At 41.7% G+C, this 24002-nt stretch overlaps 1 protein-coding gene across 1 annotated transcript in view; it reads left to right on the forward strand.

The window, feature by feature from the left end:
• fam171a1 (family with sequence similarity 171 member A1) overlaps window positions 1–24002 on the forward strand; it is a 72615-nt gene that overhangs the window by 40671 nt on the left and 7942 nt on the right. The window contains exons 4-10 of the mRNA XM_084053172.1: window positions 4481–4639; window positions 9277–9462; window positions 16973–17089; window positions 18608–18722; window positions 20455–20572; window positions 20880–21215; window positions 22546–22905. Coding sequence (XP_083909298.1) covers window positions 4481–4639; window positions 9277–9462; window positions 16973–17089; window positions 18608–18722; window positions 20455–20572; window positions 20880–21215; window positions 22546–22905 — 1391 coding nt within the window. The remainder of the gene's footprint in view (window positions 1–4480; window positions 4640–9276; window positions 9463–16972; window positions 17090–18607; window positions 18723–20454; window positions 20573–20879; window positions 21216–22545; window positions 22906–24002) is intronic.

Below are 24002 nucleotides of genomic sequence, written 5' to 3' on the forward strand. Positions count from 1 at the left end.
GAGTGACTTCATTGGTCTACTGAAAGAATGCACAAGACATTTGGTGGGGAATTTGGTTGGTTTTGTTGTTGGTGAGTTTAGATACACAGACAGACATGTTGTGTCACATGTTGTGGACAGACGGGGGCAAAAACAAACAATCTCTAGCCCTGGTAGAGTTAATAATACTGCGAGTGTGAACAGAGAGAAAGTGCAGTGTATATGCATAATGAAATCTTTTCTTGAATTAAGCGGATGGAAAAAAAAACATTATATTGTTTATTCTCAATTCCTCTACAAAGTCAATGTGTGTTTGATTGATTGATTGATTTTTATTAGGCAAAAAGAATGTAAAACAACACAGTTACATTTATAATACTTTTGTCTAAAAGGTCCGACCAAAAAAGTCCTTGCGGACTTGTTTCCGTTGGGGTCCTTGAATTAATTTCATAGACATATATAGTAGCAACCAAACAGTTCAAAAATCTACTTAAAAATACAGAGAAAAAATACCACTATGTACAAAAAAAACATGAAAAAAATATATACAAAAAAAGGGGAGGGGTCGTCTGTCTACAGGGGAACTGGTACTAGCTCCTCTTTTGACCTCCAGAAAGATGAGTTTTTAGGGCTGTTTTGAATGGGCCCAGCGAACTGCATTTTTTGAGGGATGGGGTTAGACTATTCCATACCTTGGTGGCTGTGCTGTAGAAGGAGAATTTGCCCATGTTTGTTTTGCCCCTCTAGTTTCGTGACTGTGGGTGTCACTAACTCTTTCGAGGTATTTATACAGATGAGCTTCCAATAATACACATTGATTCACTTACCCATTTCTCAGCATTAGGTCAGGCAAAAAACAAGCCACATTTATGCAAACCACCGTTTTCCCTGGAGTTGTGGGTGACATAGATGGCACGCATGAGATGCTTATTGCCCCAAGGATAGACCTGTGAATTGAAAGCCGTACCGCAAAGTAGTAGGATGCCAATTCCACTACCTCGTAGGATCTACTAGGATGCAAATCCTACTACTTCCTCGTAACAATTATTTTAACCACATGAACCCCATTGTCCCTACTCTGGGGTGAACATTCACAGAAAATAGCCGATCTACACGTTGCCACGCGCTGTGAGCTTATAGTTTATTGGGTATTTTCGACGAAGAGATTGCTGTAGAGCAGAGGTTCTCGAACTATGGGTTGGGGACCCAAGTGGGGTCTCGGGAAGGCGACGGTGGGGTGGAACATTGACATCTGAAAAAAGACAATTTGATCATTCCCATTAACTCATTGAGTGCCCGAATTATTTCTGGCTATTTCTGGTCAGTGCGATTATTATTATTATTATTTTTTTCCAAAGTAAAAAAAAAGTGCTTAGGAAGCGAGATACAGCCCTTTTCAGTTATAAGTTAAACAAGGAGTGGATGGAGCTGCAAATCTTCAGATAATGATATCTTGGGACTCCGGTCAACTAAGCATATAAGGTGATTAAGTAATTGATTCATCAGCATGATGTGATGCAAAAACAAATGACATGTATGCAAATCACTGGTTTTCCTGGCGTGTATTTAAGGTCATTGTCCTTTTGAGCGGTGTAGCCGCTCCTATAAGTGGGATTGGGACACCTCATTAGTACACCCTTCGCTGTACTGTGATTGGCTCATAATAGCACACCCCTGTCATTAGTACACCCCTTTCGCTGTACTGTGATTGGCTGACTCTATTGGCTGACTCTATTCAGCACTGTGATTGGCTAGCGAGACACATGATGAAATTAATCCTACTATAATTCTAGTAACCTCACGGTGGTAGGTAGCTTGTGTCTTGGGTGGACTCTTGATCAAACTGCGCATGCGTCGTTGCCAGGTTTCGCGAGAGAAACAATCAGCAAGGTCTATGAAAACAAGGCCAAACCAGCGGGGGAGAAACCGCGCGACAGGACGTGCATTAACCCCAAGTTTGCAACTACTTTCGCCTGCGCCCTTCACCGGGTATGGTCTAGTAACCTATAAATAGGACCATGCACTAAGTGAGCTTCCATCACTGTGATGACCACACCGCTCACTTCACACTGGGTGTGTTTTTTACTTTTTTTTTTTCTATTGGAAGGTTTGAAGAGTCATGAGTGGCTGGCCGATGACGCATGATGCCAAATGCGAAGCGATACATATTACGAGATTATTTGACCAATTCTGGCAGTCGATATTTCAAGGCCACTTTGTTTTGCCTTCCATAGCAGTAGCAGATGCCAGTGGCATGTACAATGAAATTGGGCTTTTACGTCAAAGTGCTGGAGAATGTGATTATGGAAGTTTCAGTTGCTGCCACGTGGCTTGGTCGCCACGAGGCCACGGGGCAGGCGGCTGTGAAATGACCACTTCCCCCAGACAATCAGGTTTATGAATGACCAGGCCAGGAAGACCAACAATATAATGAGCTACAGAAACGCTAATCTGACTGGGATCGTGGACGTGCATGAGAAAAAGACTGTCCACATTCAGTCATACAGTCCAAAAGGAAATGCATGTTTTTAACCCATTAAGACCGGGAACGCATCTGTGCCACTTTAGATTTCTTTGGCTATATTTGCGCTATGAGCTTGTAGATCTGCTATTTTTTTTAATTTTTTTTAAGTTGTGGAAATGTGTGCAAATCTTACATTTTAACTCAAATCTTTGCTTCTGGGGATCCCTGGAAATCTAACCCTGGACATGAAAACCTGACATAACACAATGTGTTCACGGTCTCTGTGCTGGAAGCACCGTCAGCCTAGTACGTTAACCCTTTAAGACCGGGAACGCATCTGTGTCATTTTTAGATTTCTTTGGCTATTCAAAAATGGCAGATATACAAGCTCATAGCTATGAGCTTGTATATCTGTTATTTTTTGAAAATTCTTGTACTTTTTAGCTAATCTTTAGTTTGAATATATATGTATTTATGTATATATCAGTGGTTCTCAAACTTTTTCATGTCAACGACCACCCAAAATGTTGTGCATTTGTCCGCCGACCCCCATCTCAAAATATGTTGTTCCAGGGACCCCCAGAAGCAAAGATTTGAGTTACAAATGTTTGCTTTAAAAAAATGTATGTATATATATATACTGCTCAAAAAAATAAAAGGAACACTTTGATCCCTTAATTCTTTTGAGTTTTTTTCGTTAGCAGTGCTAACGAAAAAAACTCAAAAGAATTAAGGGATCAAAGTGTTCCCTTTATTTTTTTGAGCAGTGTATATTCAAATTTTCACAATTTAAAAAAAATAGCAGATCTACAAGCTCATAGCTTGTAGATCTGCTATTTTTGAAAAATTGTCAATCATGCTCTTTTTGAATAGCCAAAGAAATCTCAAAATGACACAGATGCGTTCCCGGTCTTAATGGGTTAAAGACAGTTAACGTGAACAATAGCAAAGTGCAGAAAGCTTCTACGGTAGTGTGGGAACGAGACTCGAAGCCTTTCTGTTCCAGTTGAGCCGGTTTACAGCATTATGGTATGATAAACGAGACCTCCATTCTTCACAGTGCTGCTGCCTGAAGCTGCAAGCCCAAGTATTGGTGTGTGCATTTTGTGTATGATATTAAATGCTAGCTTTCAATGTTGCACACCTCCAGGGTTTCACAAGAAACCATCCATATAACCTGATTCATAGGAAATGTAGCGCACATGACGTGGACCAGGTAGGACTTTTAATGCTGTACTCAGACAGTAGTAGAGACAATGTACAGTAGGAGAGACAGGCAGGAGGAAAGCTGAGAGGGAGACGGTGTATTTAGGAGAGATCGGCAGTAGCAAAGCTGAGAGACAGACAGTAGAAAAGCTGAGAGGGAGACAGTACAGGAGAGACAGACACTAGTAAAGCTGAGAGGGCGAGACGACAGAGGAGAGACCGTGTTGGGATTTCATTCGTAGACCAGCTGGGGTACATGTGACCGTTCCCAGGTACCAGTGTGCTCTTTTTAAGTGTGTTTTGTAGGCCATTGGTTCTCAGTGTGGGGTCCGGGGACCCCCAGGGGTACTTGAGGGGGTTCCAGGGGGTCCCCAGCTAAATGATGGATAGGAACCAAATGGACCCATATGGGTCTGTAACTCTGAGAGTGTACAAATGGAACCAAATGGACCCTGACGGGTCCATTTGGTTCCATTTGTACACTCGCAGAGTTAAACTAACATTTGATTTTACAATATGAATTGGGGTCCCAGAGATAGAAATGCCATTAAATGGGGGTCCGTAGCCTAATGCATGTCAAAATGGGGGTCCTTGAAATTAAAATGGTTGAGAACCACTGTTGTAGGCTACATGACATCCATGTGTTTTCTGACCTCTCCGTGTGTGTGTGTGTGTGTGTGTGTGTGTGTGTGTGTGTGTGTGTGTGTGTGTGTGTGTGTGTGTGTGTGTGTGTGTGTGTGTGTGTGTGTGTGTGTGTGTGTGTGTGTGTGTGTGTGTGTGTGTGTGTGTGTGTGTGTGTGTGTGTGTGTGTGTGTGGTCATCGTACCCCAGGTTCCAGAGGCCAGCCCTGGGTGCAGTTCGATCCCAGAGCGCTGGTTCTCCCTCCCGACACGTCCTACTCCAACCTGACGGCTCTGCTGACCGTGGCGTCCTCCCCCGCCGACGTCCAGCACTTCCCCTACCTCCTGGCCCTGCCGGGCAACGGTTCCGGTACGGGCTGCATCCTACTTACGCTAGGGCGTGTTTTTGCCGAACATTGCCGAACATTTCTGTTAACTTTTTAGGCTTTGTAAACAAAAGTTGCCCATGGCAGACATAGAACTTTATACTTTCAAAATGTATTTTTAAATTGTCGAAATAGCCGATCTACAAGCTCACGTAGAGCATGTAGATCTGCTATTTTCTGAAAATGATGAAAATGCTAAATTGCGATTAACCTCTGTCATGGTGTCATGGTTGGTGGTTGGTGAGGCCGACATTGCTCTGCCCGGTTCTCCTCAGCGGCTGGAGCAATTGATCCGAAATTGCACACAGCCATTGACCATGTGTACCTAACAGCGAAGCCCGTTTTTCGATATCACCAAATCCCAGCTGTTTATTAGCATTTTTGTGTAAAACACTGTCGCCATGGTTACGGGGCTGCCTCGCGGGTTGCCAGATAATGTGCGTATGTCCCCCCCACAGATGCGTCGACCGGGTATGGACTAGTCTCAAATAATTGCGATTAGGCGATCTCAGGCCTAATCTCACGTCTCAGTCTCAGTTATGAATGTTTCTGCATTGTATGTGGCCCTCCTATTTAACAACAATTAGATTGTATACTTTTGACAGCCTATATGCATTGTGTGTGTATATATATATATATATATATATATATACATACATATATATATATATATATATATATATATATATATATATATATATATATATATATACTGCAGCTGCAAGTTACTGTCAATTTCAGTTTTGTGTGCAAGTTTGTTGACATTCATTGCCTTGGCGATAAGTGCTGTTAATGCCAACAACGCTCCTTTTCAAGGAAATTGAAGGAAGGTGGGTTTCAAACCACCTGTTTTTATGCAAAATATGAATTTGTACCTAAGAAATCCTGAATAGAAATGCCTGCAAAAATGTTGTACACTTGGCCTTGGTGGAAAAGTTGTCACGCTGAAAAAAGGATTTATGATTTTGTTTTTTAATAATAAATCATGAAGACATGCCGGGGAGCGGCTGGGCTTATGTCATAATCGTTGGGTCCTCATCAGAAGATTTGCACAAGAGACGAATGCACATCGATTAACATCTTGTATGTGATGTCACTATTTTGGGCATTTCATTATAGACGAACATCTTCCAAAAAGGTCACTTTCTTTGCAAAAATAGTAATAAAACAAATGCAAGAAAGTGTATAAGGCTTAAGTGGTTCAATTTCTGCACCATTCTGATGGAAAAATACTATAGCTATAGGCAGAGACGGACGGACAGAGAGAGAGGGAGACGGGTAGGAAGGCCTCGGTATTGAAAGAGCCGATCAGAGAGTGTCGGAGACAGACAGGCAGTAGGACAGACAGGCAGAGCCAGAGTGCACCCTGGGGAGTTGACCTGTGAAACACAATAACCCCTGTGTGTCTATTCTAGTCCTGTACAAAAGGCCGTGCCAGACCACTTTCACACCGCCTCAGCTTTGTCTTAGAGTGTGTGTGTGTGTGTGTGTGTGTGTGTGTTACCGTGCACTGCCTTAAAGACACAGTTAGACAATTTTTCGTACTCATCTGTTTTTCATATCTAGTTGAAATTACTCCTCCCCAAACCTTTCTGACCCCCAAAAATAAACTCATTTGAACTCAGGACCCCCCCCCCCCCCCCCCCCCCCCAGTTCAAAAGAATTTGGGGACCCCACTCAGGGCCCGACCCCCAGTCTGAGAACCACTGCTCTAGAGAACACTTGCCTGTGTAAGCTGCAAGCTTCTCTTATAATAAAGAATAGAAACAGACTAGACTTCTGATGGATCCGAACCTCGTACCTCCCACAACATTGACTTCATGTTGAATCGCGTCACTCAGAAACAATTATGAGCTTGTAGATCTGCTATTTCTTTTTTTTTTTTTGCAAATCTTTGAATATATATATGTATGTTGCTATTATCAGCGTTCTCAAACTTTCATGTTTTCCACTAATTGTCACGATTTTTCAAAAAGCTTGTAGATCTGCTATTTTTGAATAGCCAACGTGTAAAATAATAGTTAACGTGGTTACACAGATGCGTTCCCGGTCTTAATGGGATAACAAATGTGTTTTAAAAAAATTATAATAATAATTATCTGACTTTTTTTTTGTATACATGTTATGTATGTGAGGACCCCAGGAAGACTAGCGACCACTTTGTGGAAGCTAATGGGGATCCTAATAAATAAAGAAAGAATAAAGACACTAGCACCCCTGTATACAGCCCAAATCGAATGTTCCTCTATTGTATAACATATTTTTTGCATGATTTGACTGAGAGATTGGCAGTCGAATCAGACTGATTCGACTGCCAATCTCAGTCGAATCATGCAATCTCAGTCGATTTCTTTTGGGGGGGTGTTGCATTACCCCGAGTCGAATCTGATTGGCAATTAGTCGCCAATCAGATTCGACTATACAAATCCTTAGTCGGGGACAGGCCTACAAGTGGGTGGTGAAAAAGTCAAATCTAGTATTTTGTAATGAGCTGTTGGATGTGTTAAAAGAGATGTAACACTTTGGAAGAAAATAAGTCTGTATACAACAGTGATGCCTATTGCCTACTGCTCATTGTTTAGGAGGAAATTAGGCCTGCGTGGCTCTCTTTAATGTTGAATAGTCTTGTCTTATCCCATCCGGTCCTATTTGTGTCTCATTCCCAATGTGTCGTGAGTGGGTTTCCAACCTCTCTTAACCTCCATTGGGGCGTTTTCACTCCCGTTCTCGCTTCCTCCTTTTCTTTCTCTCCCTCGCGGTTCCTTCCTTTTCTGCTTTCTTTTCATCCTCGCCCTGTCAACTCCCCTCCGTCGCACAAAGGCGTCCCACTAGTCACTTTCCTCTTGTTCCCTGTAGTTGTGACACTTTCCTCCTGCAATGACATGTGTAGGATCACAGGAACGTCTCTGACCATTGTACTCTTTTAAAGGAGGTGTAAGTGATTTTTTTGTTGGTTAACCAATTTTTTGGGGGAACCCCTATTTTGTAACTACAGTGGGTACGGAAAGTATTCAGACCCCCTTACATTTTTCACTATTTGTCATATTGCAGCCATTTGCTAAAATCATTTAAGTGCATTTTTGTCCCTCATTCATGTACACACAGCACCCCATATTGACAAAAAAAAACACAGAATTGTAGAAATGTTTGCAGATTTATTAAAAAAGAAAAACGGAAATATCACATGGCCATAAGTATTCAGACCCTTTGCTGTGACACTCGTATTTAACTGAGATGCTGTCCATTTCTTCTTTCAATTCTGTCTCTGAGCTCTTCGGGCAGTTCCTTCGATCTCATGATTCTCATTTGCTCTGACATGCACTGTGAGCTGTACGGTCTTATATAGACAGGTGTGTGCCTTTCCCAAATAAGTCCAATCAATATAATTAAACATAGCTGGATCCCAATGAAGGTATAGAACCATCTCAAGGATGATCAGAAGAAATGGACAGCATCTCAGTTAAATACGAGTGTCACAGCAAAGGGTCTGAATACTTATGGCCATGTGATATTTCAGTTTTTCTTTTTTAATAAATCTGCAAACATTTCTACAATTCTGTGTTTTTTTGTCAATATGGGGTGCTGTGTGTACATGAATGAGGGAAAAAATGAACTTAAATGATTTTAGCAAATGGCTGCAATATGACAAATAGTGAAAAATGTAAGGGGGTCTGAATACTTTCCGTACCCACTGTATATACCTTTCAGGACGGGAACCCCTTTTGGGGTTCCTGTTGCTATGTACAGTATATAGCAACATACATTTGGTGTAATTTTTGAATGAATATTTGAAGTTTTTCAGACTTAGGTCAGGATTTATAAGGCGTTTATGGAATCGGCCTCAGGTCTAAATTGGTTTAAACAAGTGTTAAATACATCGCTCTATATTCTGATAGTAGTCTTTGATAAAGAGTGTTTATTCAGTAACGGGGGTCTCACCGTCTTTCCAGTTCTTTAAACAAACAAAAAAAAAATTGAAGGTAGGGATACCAATTTTATCCAATCAGGAGAGAGAACTCCACAGAAATCATTAATCGGCTTACGTTTGTATAGTGTTCCAGTTCCAATTTGGTCTCCTCGCATTATATGTTTTTGTTTCATCACTTCCAATTTCACTTGTTTATCCTGTATGAGTTGAAATTCCTGATTGGATGAAATTGGTGTCCTGAATTGACTGTATTTTTTTATTTTCTGCAAACACCCTATAGCAGTGATTACTATCAGAATTTAGAGCTTTACATTTTAACAAAAAAAAATACTTTTGTTTTTGTCCTTACACAAAATATCACACTCCCTTTAAAGGACTTTTTACATTTTGAGGTCACCCAACTCTGAGAGTGAACGCTTTGGTTCCATTTGTACACTCTCAGAGTTATAGACCTGTAAGGGTCCATTTGGTTCATTTGTTTCACTCTCAGAGTTACAGACCTGTAAGGGTCCATTTGGTTCCATTTGTTCACTCTCAGAGTTACAGACCTGTAAGGGTCCATTTGGAACCCGCTCAAGGAACCCCGAGGGTCCCTGGACCTCCCTTTGAGAACCACTGCGCTAGATCATGAGAAGTTGAATTCACGCTGAAATGAGAACCGACACTAATCTCCATCTCTCCGACCGCTTCCAGAGAAATGGTTTGAGCTGACGCCCGTGGCGGCCATCTCCGTTCACCTATTGGCCGGCGAAGGGGCGGAAGTGCAAGTGAACCAGCAGTCGAATCACGTGCCAATCATATTCTCGGTGCCCCTGCCCGCCGACAGCGGCCTCAAAGAGAATGACCACATCCCCACCTGGAGGTTCGATCCCCGCCTGGGTGAGTACACACACACACACACACACACACACACACACACTTTCTTCTATGGTGATTTTATTCGATGATTAATTTTAGTATTCATGTCTTGTAGTTGGAACCATGTTGATATAGCAATAATTATTAAGTATGCTATAGTATTAATTATAAGTATTGTTAAAATAAAGTATCATATCAGCATCAACACGATTGTCCATACACATTGCACATACAGTACTTACACACACACACACACACACACACACACACACGTAAACGTGTACAGTAAACTCCTGCTTTCTAGCAGACTGCTGGAGCCATGAAAGGCATTATTCATAAGGCTACTAAAGAACCCGCTGGAATGTGGCGAAACCCAAATTAATCAGCAAAATCAAAAACACACCAAAAGAAATGTTCCCGATCACACCCACATCACAAGTGTTGGCCCGGGGACATAGGGGGGGATAATAACCAGACCTGGACGGGGCTCAAATAAGCCAGGCTGAATGCGACTCCATGGCACGCACTAGTACAGTAGCAGAGCTGTGTGTTATTTTAACCCATTAAGACCGGGAACGCATCCGTGTGTCATTTTTAGGTGTCTTTGGCTATTCAAAAAAATAGCAGACCTACAAGTAGCAGTAGCTTGTAGATCTGCTATTTTTTTGAACCGCGAAAATGTGTGCAAATCTTTGAATATATATATGTATGTATATGTTTTTAAAGTGAACATTTGTAACTCAAATCTTTGCTTCTGAATCCTAACAGTTAAAAAAAAAAGTTTCTATAATATCAGTGGTTCTCAAAGATATGTTTTTGTCCGCGAACCCCGTTCAAACGTGCACAAATTTGCACGTTTTTTTTTCTTTCAAAAATAGCCAAAGAAATCTCAAAATTACACAGATTCTTTCCCGGTCTAAATGGGCTAACACTGCATGAGCACAGAGTCATGACACAGCTGCAGTGTTCATGCTTTTCATTTGAACCGCTTTCAACCCGCCGTCCCTATTCTGGGCATGTCATCATAGATGCACATTTTCAATAGCGATACAATTAATGTATTTGTTTATTATTATTTATTTCCAAAATACAGAAAATTCAAGCTGCCCCTACCGGCAGTGGCTTGACATAAAGGCCATAGCTCTTGGCTTGACAGAAAGCTCTAGGTGGAGGATAAATAGATTTGCTGTGAGTAAGGATTATCAGCCTTATATCTTATCATTCAACTTCACCTGTTTCCAGGCAGCATTTTTAAAGTATTTTAACGGTCAGTGGTCTGGTGGATTCGGAAACTGTTCAGTCATATGTGTGTGAGCCAGAGTACACTGGTGAGCTTTCTGGGTAATGTAGTATTGTTTGTTTGGGCCAGGGAGAGTTCCTGCAATTATTATTTTTTCAAATAATTGTAGTGGACTAAAAGCACAATATTTGCCTCTGAGATGTAGTGGAGTAGAAGTAAAAGCATAGACAATTGAAAATACTCCAGTAAAGCAAAAGTACCTTAAAATTGTACTTAAGTACAGCACTTTAGTAAATGTACTTTACACACATACAGTAATGTGAAAAAGTCACATAGTGGAGCTTTAATTCAAATTCCATATCCTAGAGTTTTCTTACTAACATGAATTGGGCTTGGATTTCAAGCTTCTCTTCTGCTTGTTCATATGTGATATCTTGACTCGTCATGGTGAAGTCAAAGTCACATTTCTACATGTGGACAATGAGGTTCTTTTTGTTCTATTCTAGTACAGTTTCCACTCGACATCTCGTTGCCGTCAAGTAGAAAGCTTGTATCTCCATATTTCAACATTTGAAACTTTTTTTGTTAATTAATTTCCTACTTTAACTTAAATAGCCAATCTATAAGGTCACAATGTGTGGCAATGCAACACGTTGTGAGCTTATAGATCTGCTATTTTCTGAAATTTTGAAAATGAAAGTCTGGTTTAGTCTGTCTGGGTTTTATATATTTAACCACTGAAAATATTTACAATAAATTGTGACTAATAACTACATTTGATCCAGTGGAACACTGAAAAAAGTAACCGTTTTGGACATACAAGGTTTCCACCTGACAGCGATGATTTACAAAACCAGTGCAAGAAGTCTAGCAGAGGACTGTTGTGTCTTTGGTCCAAACTTACAGCATTCATACGGTGTAGATGTGAGACTTCTGACCAATCAGAACACCCATTCTCTTTCTCCCTCCGGACCCCTCTGGTCGCTTAGCAACCCGCCCCCAAATAAACAACACCACAGAATGGCTCGGCATCTAATTGAGTTTCTCCACTGAGCAGTTAAGTGTGTGTGTGTGTGTGTGTGTGTGTGTGTGTGTGTGCTTGTATGTGAGGGCCAAATGTCCCAACAAGTATAGTCAGAATGTGAGACATAGACATTGTGCACTGAAAACTTGGCGATCTACAAGCTCAACGCGACACTCACGCTTGTAGATCTGCTATTTATTGGCTATTTTCAATGGCATCCTAAAATGCTGATGTCCTCACAAGTATAGTAATGTGTGTGTGCGTGTGTGTGTTACAGTGAGTGTCATAGACACAGAAGAATACATTGAAATGCCTGCAGCTACATTAAAGGGACACTTGTGGCTGATAATGTATCGTTGACAAACACACCATTGTTACCATGACAACGCGGATCATAACATGTTAACACATGAACACACATTAATGATGGTAATAATAATACCTGACAATCCTACACAGTCAAATTGAAACAAACTCGGTATTCATTCTCTATGACACCACACACAGACGCGCATGCACACACAAGTACAACAGGTTTGTGTGTGCATACATAAGTGTCAGCTCTTCTGTTGTCTGATGTTTAGTATTTTCGGTGAAATGATGTCACCTATGAACGGATCAAGTTAGCTAGCTGTGTGTGTGTGTGTGTGTGTGTGTGTGTGTGTGTGTGTGTGCACGTGCACACGCGCGCAGGGAAGGTGGCCGCAGACCGCAGGTGTAGACATGAACACTGCTTGTTGTTTTTGAAACATTGAAAAACACACGTGCACACAGTCGACCTAAAACTGGATTTGAATTGGCATCTGTATTGACAATACTGTTATGCCTATTATGTCAAAAACCATACAGCTGCAATCTGTGCTGTGATCTGTTAGACCGGTGCTTCTCCAAGTTGGCCCCGGGACCCACAGGCGGTCCTTGACGGGGGGGGGGGGGGGGGGGGCGCGGGGGGGAGCCAAATACCTACTAGTTTGGGGGGTCCCTGACATGAAAACGTTTGAGAACCACTGTGTTGGATAGAGCAGACGGGTATCTGTCGAATGAGATTTTCATTGTGAGATGACAATTAACTGTCTACTTGTTCGTATAATGATCTTTTTAATTACCTTTGATACTGAACACAGAATGGAGACAGAAAGGTAGTTACCAGGCTCTTATTTGCTTGTTATGAGGTTTTATATATTATCTGCCATATGTTTTGGCGAGCAACACAGTGGTACTTCGCAGTATACATGAGGCTTCAATGGGAACTAAGGAGGGAGATTTCCCCTGTGGAAATAATGTGGAAATAAACAAGCTGTGTGTGTGCGCGTGTGTGCGCACGCACTACAAGGTAGAGAGCGTGCAATAAAGGTGCTGAGTCACGGCCATTGTTTCCTATCTCCCCTTCTCCTCTTATCTCTCTCTCCCTCTCCTCTCCTCTCTTTCTCCCTCTCCCCCTCCATTTCCTCTTTCCAGAACGTTGGTTTCCTGGACCCCCTTCCTCTCCAGCTCTCCTTTTATTCATAGTGTTTCCGGGTGCGTTTCCTCTCTTTCAGACAGTACAGTTATAACTGCAGTGCAGGCAGCCGTATTAAACCTACTGTGTTCTACTGTAGCTCTGCTGACCTGTTCACAGTACAATCAAACCCACTTCAAGAGCCATTATTACACCCCATAATCCATCTTAAAGCTACAATATGGAACTTATTTTAAAGTTAATACAACTAGTCTGTATGGTAGAGTATGTTAAAATATAACTACATCTGTATGGCAAAGTATGTTAACATATAACTAGTACTTTACATTATCTTCAATGGTTGGAAGGGGTCTCCCTACTCTTCCATTGATACATTTACAACCTGGACACTTTTCCTTTCTTTTTCCTTTATTTATTCAGGGAAGCCCATTGGGCTTAGCTCTCAATGGGTTAAGAGTGTTAAACACCAGTAAACAAGACCTACTGCCTGAAGCTTATAAGCCAAATATATATATATATATATAGATACAGTATATATATATCTCTGGCCAAGCAGGGGATTCCCCCTTGAATGAGCGTTGAGATTGTTTTGGTTTCCCACACGGGAGACCGGGGTTCAAATCCGGCTGTTAGGTTGTAATTACCTCTCGGTCAGCAGAGGACATTAAGCATATAGATTGCAGCTCTCAAACCATTGTCAAACCAAGCTTTTCCTCCTTGCGCCATTTCATTTGTCTTTTTGTATTGCAACCCTGAAGCTGAAACTTTCCCAGTTGAAAGCCAGTTATTAAGTATAAATGAGTTCTCTCAGTGAATAGGCTCTATGCACAGCAGACATATTGTGAATACATTCACAGTTGTTGCCAATGATGCTAATGAAGGCTCTGTTCCATTCTGGTCAAACAGAGTCAGGGTGCTGATAGTGTGCATGTTGGCTCACTGGAAACACTCTGCTACACCAGTGGGTCTAAAATGTGGGTTCAGGGACCCTCATGGTTCCTGAAGGGGTTTCCAAATGAGTTCTGGGGGTTGTGGAAGTTGAAAAATCTGAGAACCACTGTGCTACACTAAATGGAGCAGAACCTTCATTAGTATCCATTGGTAGCACCTGTGAAGGAAGTGAAAATATGTCTGCTGTGCATAGAGCCTATTAGCAAGTACGGATTAAACGTGGTCCGCTTGAAAGCTGCTTTTACATGTGAGGTATTTAAGCCCAAGTCAGCTTCACATCAACCAGCTGAACGTGTAAATCCTACATCAGGGGCGGCAGGGTATTAGAAGGTCCAACGGCCACCTCGATCGAACCGGAATGTTCCAGGTTCGATCCCCGGCTTCTCCATGGCTGTGTGTCGAAGTGTCCTTGAGCAAGGAACTTAACCACTTAAACACTGTTTTATACTTGGGATATTTAATCACTTTTTTTAGTTTTTTAGTTGTGATACCGACACCAGTATCGAAAATGCCTCCGATACTGCCTAGAATTCAGGCCTATGCGTCGATGTATCCAATACCACATCATTTATCATGTGATGATGACACATTTAGCTCATTTGTGATTGTATACCGACTCTATCATGTAATATGTAATGTGGGTTGCCGTGTGTGGATGTATACCACGTCTGGGGCACCTGGGGTGACACAGGGCTTTCTCAGTTGCAGCCCCCTCCCTTTGGAACTCACTCCCACCTCACCCTTGCCCCGTTCAAAGCCTCCCTCAAAACCCACTTTTTCAGACTCTCTTTCCTCGCCTAATTTCAAATCTCCTTTTCTGCCCTTTACTTTGGTGTTTTTTTCTTTGCTTAGTTTTCAGCCTAATTATAGAAGTTGTTTATTTTATTAGTTTTGTTGTAAAGCACGAAAAGCACTATATACATTGGATGTATCCCCTGTGCTCCTGTGCAGATTGTATGAGGAGGCAATAGAGACATTTTTATTTGTCAGTGTTTCGCCAGTGCATGTAAACAAGGCCATCACATTATTAGAGCGAGGGAGAGGTTAGACTCAGGCGTGGGGGGTGGGGGTCTGCACTGTCAGCCAGCCAATCAATCAATAAGCTAGTCTTTGTTGAGCTGCAGACACTGTTTTGACTGCTTTTGTGCTGAGTGTGCAATATGAGTCCCCGGCTGGAATATTGGTGTGTTAGTGCCTCCCAGTGGCGGAGTCTGGATATGAACGTGTGGGTCATTAATTGTCATATTGCGACTAGGGTTGCCTGGAATCTTTCTCAGTGTTTACTGCTTTCACAGGACAAACACAGCACTGAGCAATATGTATATACATACTGTTGCTGTTTGAAAAACAAATATATACAACTAAGAAGAAAAACCCTGCAATTGTATGTAACTGACATGTTGAATTGTCTTAAATAGTGCTGAACAAACCTCTTGAAAGACGATGCACAAGAAAATAAACTATATATATATATATATATATATATATATATATATATATATATATATATATATATATATATATATATATATATATATATATATATATATATATACAGACTATGTAATTAAATCATTAAAGCTCTGTATCTGTCTTTTATGTTTTACTTGCACTCCCTATTTTAATTGTAATATTTGTTTAATGTCCTGCTTTCTTCTAAACTGCTATGAAAATACATTATTATCATGAATAGCAGTGTTAACATAGTGGTCATAGTCGAAGTTGTATTCCAACCATACATATGAATGTTGCATTTCCAGGGATTCCCCAGAGCGCAATCACATAGCTGAAACCTGAATCAGTGACATACCTTCAGTGTGACAGCTGCATGTCGTCAGGCTCGTTAATGTTGCTGTGTGTTGCGTTGTGTTGGAAGTGGCTTTATTTTTAGCCAATAGGAGTCAGCTGTTGGTTGTAAGAAAAAAAAACAATGTCTCTCGTCGTACTGTTAATGCTCTGGCTGGGTGGGTCCAACGCAAAGAAAGACATCTCCTCTCTTAAGACACATTTATAATCCATCGCGCAAGGGTGTTGCTTGTCAAAAAGAACAGATCTACAAGATAACAACGCGTCTTGCGACAAATTGTTAGCTTGTAGATCTGTTCTTTCACCGTCATACTGCAGACTTTGTCTTTTAAGTTATGCTACAATAACAACACACAATTCCTCCAAACTGAGTATCTGTTGAACAACTCACCAAAAAAAGATACTCAGTGGTGTAAAGTAACTAAGTACATTTACTCAAGTACTGTACTTAAGTACAATTTTGAGGTACTTTTACTTTACTGGAGTATTTCCAATTGTCTATACTTCTACTTCTACTCCACTACATCTCAGAGGCAAATATTGTACTTTTACTCCACTACAATTTTAAAACTTGAGTTAGTAGTTACTTTGCAGATATAAATTATTACATTATAAAACATACATTAACCACTTTAGCCCTATTTTATACCTATGCTATTGGAAAATAGCCGATCTACAAGCTCACAACGCATCGCATCGCTTGTAGATCTGCTATTTTCAAACATTGTAGTACTTTTACTTTTGGTACGTAAATACATTTTGATATCAATACTTTTGGTACTTTAAGTACATTTTGATACCAATACTTTTGTACTTTTACTTGTAACAGAGTACTTCCACATTGCAGTATTGAGACTTTTACTTGAGTAAAACATTTGAGTACTTTTTCCACCACTGAAGATACTCGACTTGCCTCTCAATGAGGCGAACCTACTTTTTTAACAGATGAGAAACCGTGATAAACATGAAAGCTGACATACAATGAAAACTGCTGCAAATTCAATGAAAATACCTAATGAATACCAAACCGTGTGTGTGTGTGTGTCCGTAGGCGTATGGTTGGAGAGCGGCATGAGTAAAGTCGAAAGAGAAGGCCAGCATCTCAGTCTGAAGTACAAAGCTACACAGCTCGGCTACTGGGTGGTGGCCATGTCCCCTTTGAAGCCAGGTAACGCACACCTCAACCCGTGTCCTCGTAACCACACGTTCACAGGTTCAATCCCCTACTGCTACAACCACCGCCCTGTCCTCCTGACAAAGTGCTCTTGAGCAAAGTCCGTGCTCTCTCATTGTAAGTTGTTCTGTCTCTTGATATGTACCTATAATTCACAGGCTTGACCCTAATCGATGTTGTTTTTGTTTTCGTTTCCCGATGTCAGCAGTGGTGGAAAAAGTACTTAGATATTTAACTTAGGTAAAAGTGTCAATTCTGCAATATAGAAATACTCCGTTACAAGTAAAAGTCCGATGTGACGCGTTGTGAGCTTGTAGATCGGCTATTTTCAAATAGCCTAGGTATAAATTAGGACTAAAGTGGTTAATGTATGTTTTATAATGTAATAATTTATATCTGCAAAGTAACTAGTAACTAAAGTTTTCATATAATTGTAGTGGAGTAAAAGTAAAAGTACCGAAAATTGGAAATACTCCAGTAAAGTAAAAAATACCTTAAAATTTTACTTAAGTACAGTACTTGAGTAAATGTACTTAGTTACCCGAAAAGGCCAGAACAATTCCATGAACATATTCCCCAGAGTTCTATTGTTTCCAGGAGGTGAAAGGCAACCTAAAGTGCTCAAGTCTTTTAAATGCCAAATAGAATGTGTCTTTTTTTAAACATACCCATTATTGTTTTAGGGGCTATTCTTCATTGTGCTTTCACCCTCCTTTTCATTTAATGTAATGGAAACTATTTCAGTTTTTATGAAATAAACAAAACCTTAAACCAGAGGTGTGCTGTGTTTTATGCACCCTCTGGTGGACAAACACATACACAGATATATACATACACATGTGATGTATGTAACAGCATTACAATAGATTGTATTATCCCACTAAAACCGCATCTGTGTCATTTTAAGATGTCCTTGGCTATTCAAAAAATAGCAGATATGCAAGCTCACAGCGTGGCACCGAGTGCAGCGCTATGAGCTTTTTTTTTTAAAGAAATCGTGAAAATGTGTGCAAATCTTTTAATATAATATACATAGCCTACATTTTCTCTGTGGGTCCCTGCACTCCCTGGCATATTTTTAGAGTGTCCGCAGACAAATACATATAATTTGACAGAAAAAAGTTTGATAACCCCCCAGAAGCTTAGATTTGAGTTAAAAATGTTCACTTTACAATTATATATATTCAAAGATTTGCACACATTTCCATGATACATTTTTTTTGCAGATCTACAAGCTCGTAGCGTGGCACTCGGTGCCGCACTATGAGCTTGTAGATCTGCTATTTTTGAATAGCCAAAAAAATCTTACAATGACACACAGATGCGTTCCCGGTCTTAAAGGTTTAACAAAAAAAAACACAACTCAAAAGCGTAATAATCCAGCTGTATTGTGTTAGCATTATTCTTTGCTTCAACCACATTCGGGGCCAACAAAGTCTTGTGAAGGTCTTACTACTTCTTGCTGACGGTGTGTTTTTTGTTGTTGTGTCCCCTCTGTGTGTGTGCGTCAAGGTCCCGTGGTGGCCGAGGACATCAGCATGTATCACACAGTGTTCCTACTGGCCATACTGGGAGGCATGGCTGTCATCCTGCTCTGTCTGCTGTGTCTGCTGCTCTACTACTGCAGGTACCACCACCACTGTATATACATCATAATGATCTCTCAGAATATCTTAGAATATTTTTACTTGTTTAGGTGGCGTCTCTTCTCCTCCGCGTCATCAGCGCCCTATACCCCGGGTGGGGTTGGCGAAAGGGCCTACTCTGTGTGGAGTTTGCATGTTCTCCCCGTGTCTCCTAGGGTAGTTAATACCCTCACAAAAACATGTAGTAATCCTGGTCGCTGCACCGCCTCCCCCATGACAGCCGGGGCGCCTGATGGAGGGGAAGGGAACTGGTTGGAATAACGTGTTCCTTCCACGCGCTACGTCCAACCGGGGAAACTCCCCCCTGTCAGGTGATAAGAAGGTCAGTTGGCTCTCATGCATTGAAGGAAGCATGAGCTCGGCCCTGGCCTCCCTAGGCTGTGGGGGACTGGTGTAGGGCTGGTGTAGCGCCCACGATCACTTAGGAAATTGGCACCGGGTGAAAAAAAATATGTTACAAAAATCGCAGGATAAAAATGTTGTTACAAAAAAAAAATGCTTTACATGGGGGAGGTAGAAAACAAAACAAAAAATAATAAACTTTATTAGGAAAGAGCACAAAAGATCATGTCTAAGATTAACTCTTCAACTGCCGGAGTAAACTTGTAATAAGTGTCACCCCAGTTTTTACCTACCTTTGAAAAATCATGGAATATTGTCCGTGAATGCTGTCCGCGCGGTGATCCCGTAAAATCCTCGTAAAATTGGGGGGAAATATCCGATCGTGGTTATCCGTTCCATAGTTGTGGAAAATGGCATGTCTCTCGCCAAAAAAACAGAATATTTCCCAAATACTTTAACCAGGAAGTGAATGGAGCAGCAAATCTTTGGATCGCGTTATCTCATGATAATGTGAAATATATGTGAAAAAAGAAAAAAAAATGACAATGTGGACCAAGTACCAACAGACGCGTTAACGCGTCCATTGCAGTAAAAGAGTTCAAATCAGTCAAAACATTTTACACTAAACGTAATGTAAATGGCATTTCGCTGGGGAAAGCAATGTTCAAGGTGGATTTTGAGAGTTTTTTTTCAAAGATGGGAGGGGTGGCGGTGGCACGTGCACCGAACACGCACGTGCGTTCGGTGCACGTGCCACCGCCAGCACGATCGGCACTGACACAGGCACTGAGCACAGCCTTTCCAACTTCAGTCTATGCTATAACTACAGTGTCTATCATTACAAATTACATGTATTATTAAGGAGGTTACTTTATGGTCATTACAGTCGTAGGTTACAAGACATACTGTATGGTGATGAGATGGGTAAAAGCGATGCCGTTCAACAGTCACAATTCAAGTTTAGAATTGAGAAAACAATACTCTGCAGAGATGGGAAAAGTATTACTCACATTCTTTACTTAAGTAGAAGTAGCCTATACATTTACTTATGTAAAAAGTAAATGTAATTTACTTTTTACATAATCATGCGAGAGTAATTAGTTGAATTTTCAAGTATTGAAAATTGGAAATACTCCAGTAAAGTAAACATGCCTCAAAACTGTACTTAAGTACAGTACTTGAGTAAATGTATTTAGTTACTTTAAACCACTGACTGTAACTGTGGTGTGTGTGTGTGTGTGTGTGTGTGTGTGTGTGTGTGTGTGTGTGTGTGTGTGTGTGTGTGTGTGTGTGTGTGTGTGTGTGTGTGTGTGTGTGTGTGTGTGTGTGTGTGTGTGTGTGTGTGTGTGTGTGTGTGTGTGTGTGTTGCAGGCGTCGATGTCTGAGGCCCAGAGGGTCCCATCATAAGCTGACCCTGTCCTCGGGACTGGAGGGCAGCAAGAGAGACCAGGCCACCTCCATGTCACACCTCAACCTCATCAGCAGCGAGGTCTGTCCCTTTACTGACCCCTACCAACCAGCACGTCATCATCATTATTATTATTATTACAGAGCTGCCGTAATCTAAAGACTCACCTTTTCAGGCTGGCGGAACATCGCTGGCCCGCAATAACCTCCCTGACCTGGCACCTGTGCTCCGAGGAGCACTTTTTTAGTTATTATTATGAAGTTGCACCATATCGTAACAAAACAAACGGGTCATAAATACAGTATACTGTATGTGTTCTAGTTCTGTATATTTCTAAAGGGATTTGAAGGGATTACACGCATCATGACATCGTAATATCACGACGCAGGTGCAGCTGGAGCTGGTCTCCACGGCGACCGAGCCCGACTCGTCCACGCCCATGCTGAAGCAGTCGTCCTACGATCACCACGACAACCACCACCACCGCCATCACCATGACAACCACCACCCCAACAACCTGCTCCCCACGCACGCCAAGCACAGCCGCTCGTCGCTCGGCAACAGCAGCAGCCGCCACGGCTCGTCGCTGGGCAACCTGACGCCCAGCCGCCGCGACTACCGCCAGTCCACCGACACGTTCCCCTGCAAGGCCGCCCTGGCCTCCGTCGCCACCGACCGGGGCTACCGCCAGTCCTACGCCTCCGTCTGCTCGTCCGCCCACCAGGTATACGGCTAAAACGATCAATTATCTTCCTATAGCGATTATTCAGTTGATTAGGGCTGGCCCAAGATGACTTCAAATCAATATCAAATCAAACTTTTGCCCCGATTACAATGAGCGAACAAGTATTTTTATTAGGGCTGGGACTCGATTCAAAAAATTAATCTAATTAATTAGAGGCTTTGTAATTAATTCATCTAAATTAATCGCATGTTTAATCGCATATCAATATTTGACCTGAGAAGCAATTTCTTTTCAGTTAAAACAGATTTTGGTATATGAGTGAATCAATGAGTGAATACATAAGTTTAAGCAACAAAAAATAGTTCTGCACACAACCGTGTTTTTATCCACGCTTCCATCAGAGAGTTTTTTTAATCTAAATTTCCCATCCACTGGGCCAAGCAAAGCCGTCTCATCGGCTTCTTGTCCCATTGCGTGCACTGGGGTGTGTTGGCTGTTGGTTGGTGCACTGGTATGATCGGTACACCTGAAACTCGTCCAGTGAGAGGTTCTGTGGTGAATAAACTAAGCGCGATTAAAATGCGATTAATTTTTTTTATCGCGTTAATTTTCTGTAATTAATTAATCTAAATTAATCAGTTAAAGTCCCAGCCCTAATTTTTATACACTATTTTTTGCACTAGTTGTACACCGAAGTGTATAGGGCTTAACTCATTCAGTGCCAATTAAATGAAAAAAATATTGCGTACTGTGCCAGCCATTTTTCAATTTCTTACTTTTTCAAGTAGTCACAGAATATTTATCTCCAGTTTGATCGATCCCCTGATGGTTGCTACTCACTGAGGCTTGCACTGTGTGGTTTCACAAATGTCAACGAGCTCATCGCGACCTTGTTGACATTAATTGTCTGCCTTTGAAATTAACATGTCGGGGACAAAAATACATAGTAAGGAAAAGTACACAGGAGACGAGATACAGCCTTTTTAAGTAATAAGTTAAACAAGAAGTGGATGGAGCAGCAAATCTTCGGATCACGATATCTTGGGTTCTGAACGTTTTTCCTAAAAAAAGATATGATAAAACGGACGTCTTTGACGTCAATGGCACTGGATGAGTTAAGTGGTTAGGCAGACTCATCGATGCAGTTGATTATAAATTTAAAAAATCTATTCGAATTTTTTCATGTACCGTAATGTTGATATTTTCGGTAATTGCCCAGCCCTCAGTCCATTACTTTTGATTCATTGAAAAATCAAGAGTTTTAAATGTTTTTAATGAAAGAGTTGTCATCGATAATGACATCGATAATGACATCATAATTGATTAAATCGGAAGAGTTTGATTAACTGCCGCATCTCCCTACCACCAGGTCTCTGACGGCGGGCTGTTGGGCCTGGCGCCGGCGGCGAACGGCGCGCCCCCCTCCTCCCCTCCCCACTCCCCCTGCCGGGGGGTAGAGATCGGGGTGGACGGCAGACCCCTGGACTTCCCGCTGTCGCGCTCGGTGGACCACCTGGAGCGCCCCGTCTCGGTGGCGCTCATGTCCCGCCCGGGCCAGCTGCTGTGCTGCGGCTCGGTGGACCTGCTGAGCGGGCAGGGCGCGTACCCGCGGGTGCGCCCCACGCTGGTCATCCCCGCGCACTACATGCGTCTGCCCGGGGAGCACCCGCTGTGCGGCCAGGCCCTGCTGCTGCAGACCGACCAGCAGAGCGACCTGGAGACCCTGCAGGTACCATACAATAGGCTCTATGCACAGCAGCCATAGTATGAAGACATTCACAGGTGTTACCAATGATACTAATGAAGGCTCTGTTCCATGCTGGTCAAACAGAGTCAGGGTGCTGATATTGTGCATGTTGGCTCACTGGAAGCACTCTGTTACACCAGTGGGTCTAGTTGGGGTCATGGGCTTCCAAATGGCCCCTTACAGGTGTGTAACTCTGAGAGTGTACAAATGGAACCAAATGGACCCGTAAGGGTCCATTTGGTTCCATTTGTACACTGGGGGTGTGTACAAATGGGGGTCGTGGAAACCACTGGGCTAGACTAAATGGAACAAAGCCTTCATTAGTATCATTGGTAACACCTGTGAAGGAAGTGGTAATATGGCTGCTGTGCATAGAGCCTATACACTTTGTCTGGATTATTGTCTCCGCCAGGCCCAAACTATGTTTTGCACCATGTCCGTCCGTCCGTCCGTCTGTAATTAGGACTGTCACGATTACAAATTTAAGTTGACAAATAATTGTCACTCAAATAATTGTGATTAACGATGTAATTGTGTGTTTGGCATTGAACATAATATAGGTTTCGTAATGAAAAGTTGCACAGGGCAGATATGACATAAATAAATATTGACATATAAATACATATTGACATATTTAATTATTTTATACATTTGAAAATGGTAGAAATATAAATAGCTGACTGTAAGCTTGTAGATCTGCTATTTCTCCTTTTTTTTTATATTTGAAAATGTCTGAACATTTTTCAACGTGGAAACGATTATGCAATAATAATTGCGATCATCTCAAATAATTGTGATTAGACAATTATGTAATAATTGTGACAGGCCTATCTGTGATCAGCTAATCTCCAGCACCGTTGGCTTGATCGCAGCAAAACTGTGCACACACACTCCCTGGATGCCAGAGCAGAACCTCTGCCCCAAAGTTTTCACATGGGCCTTTTATAGCACCAACAGAAGGCCGATTTTTGTAAAAAAAATTGACAGTACTCCTACAGATGTTGTCCAAACATCACCCACATCGGTACACAGTATCTCTATAGTCATTAAACAAAACTGATCTTTCAGATTTTTCATAT

The sequence above is a fragment of the Gymnoscopelus microlampas genome (genome assembly GCF_963454915.1).
Source record: "Gymnoscopelus microlampas genome assembly, chromosome: 3".
Lineage (NCBI taxonomy): Eukaryota > Metazoa > Chordata > Actinopteri > Myctophiformes > Myctophidae > Gymnoscopelus > Gymnoscopelus microlampas.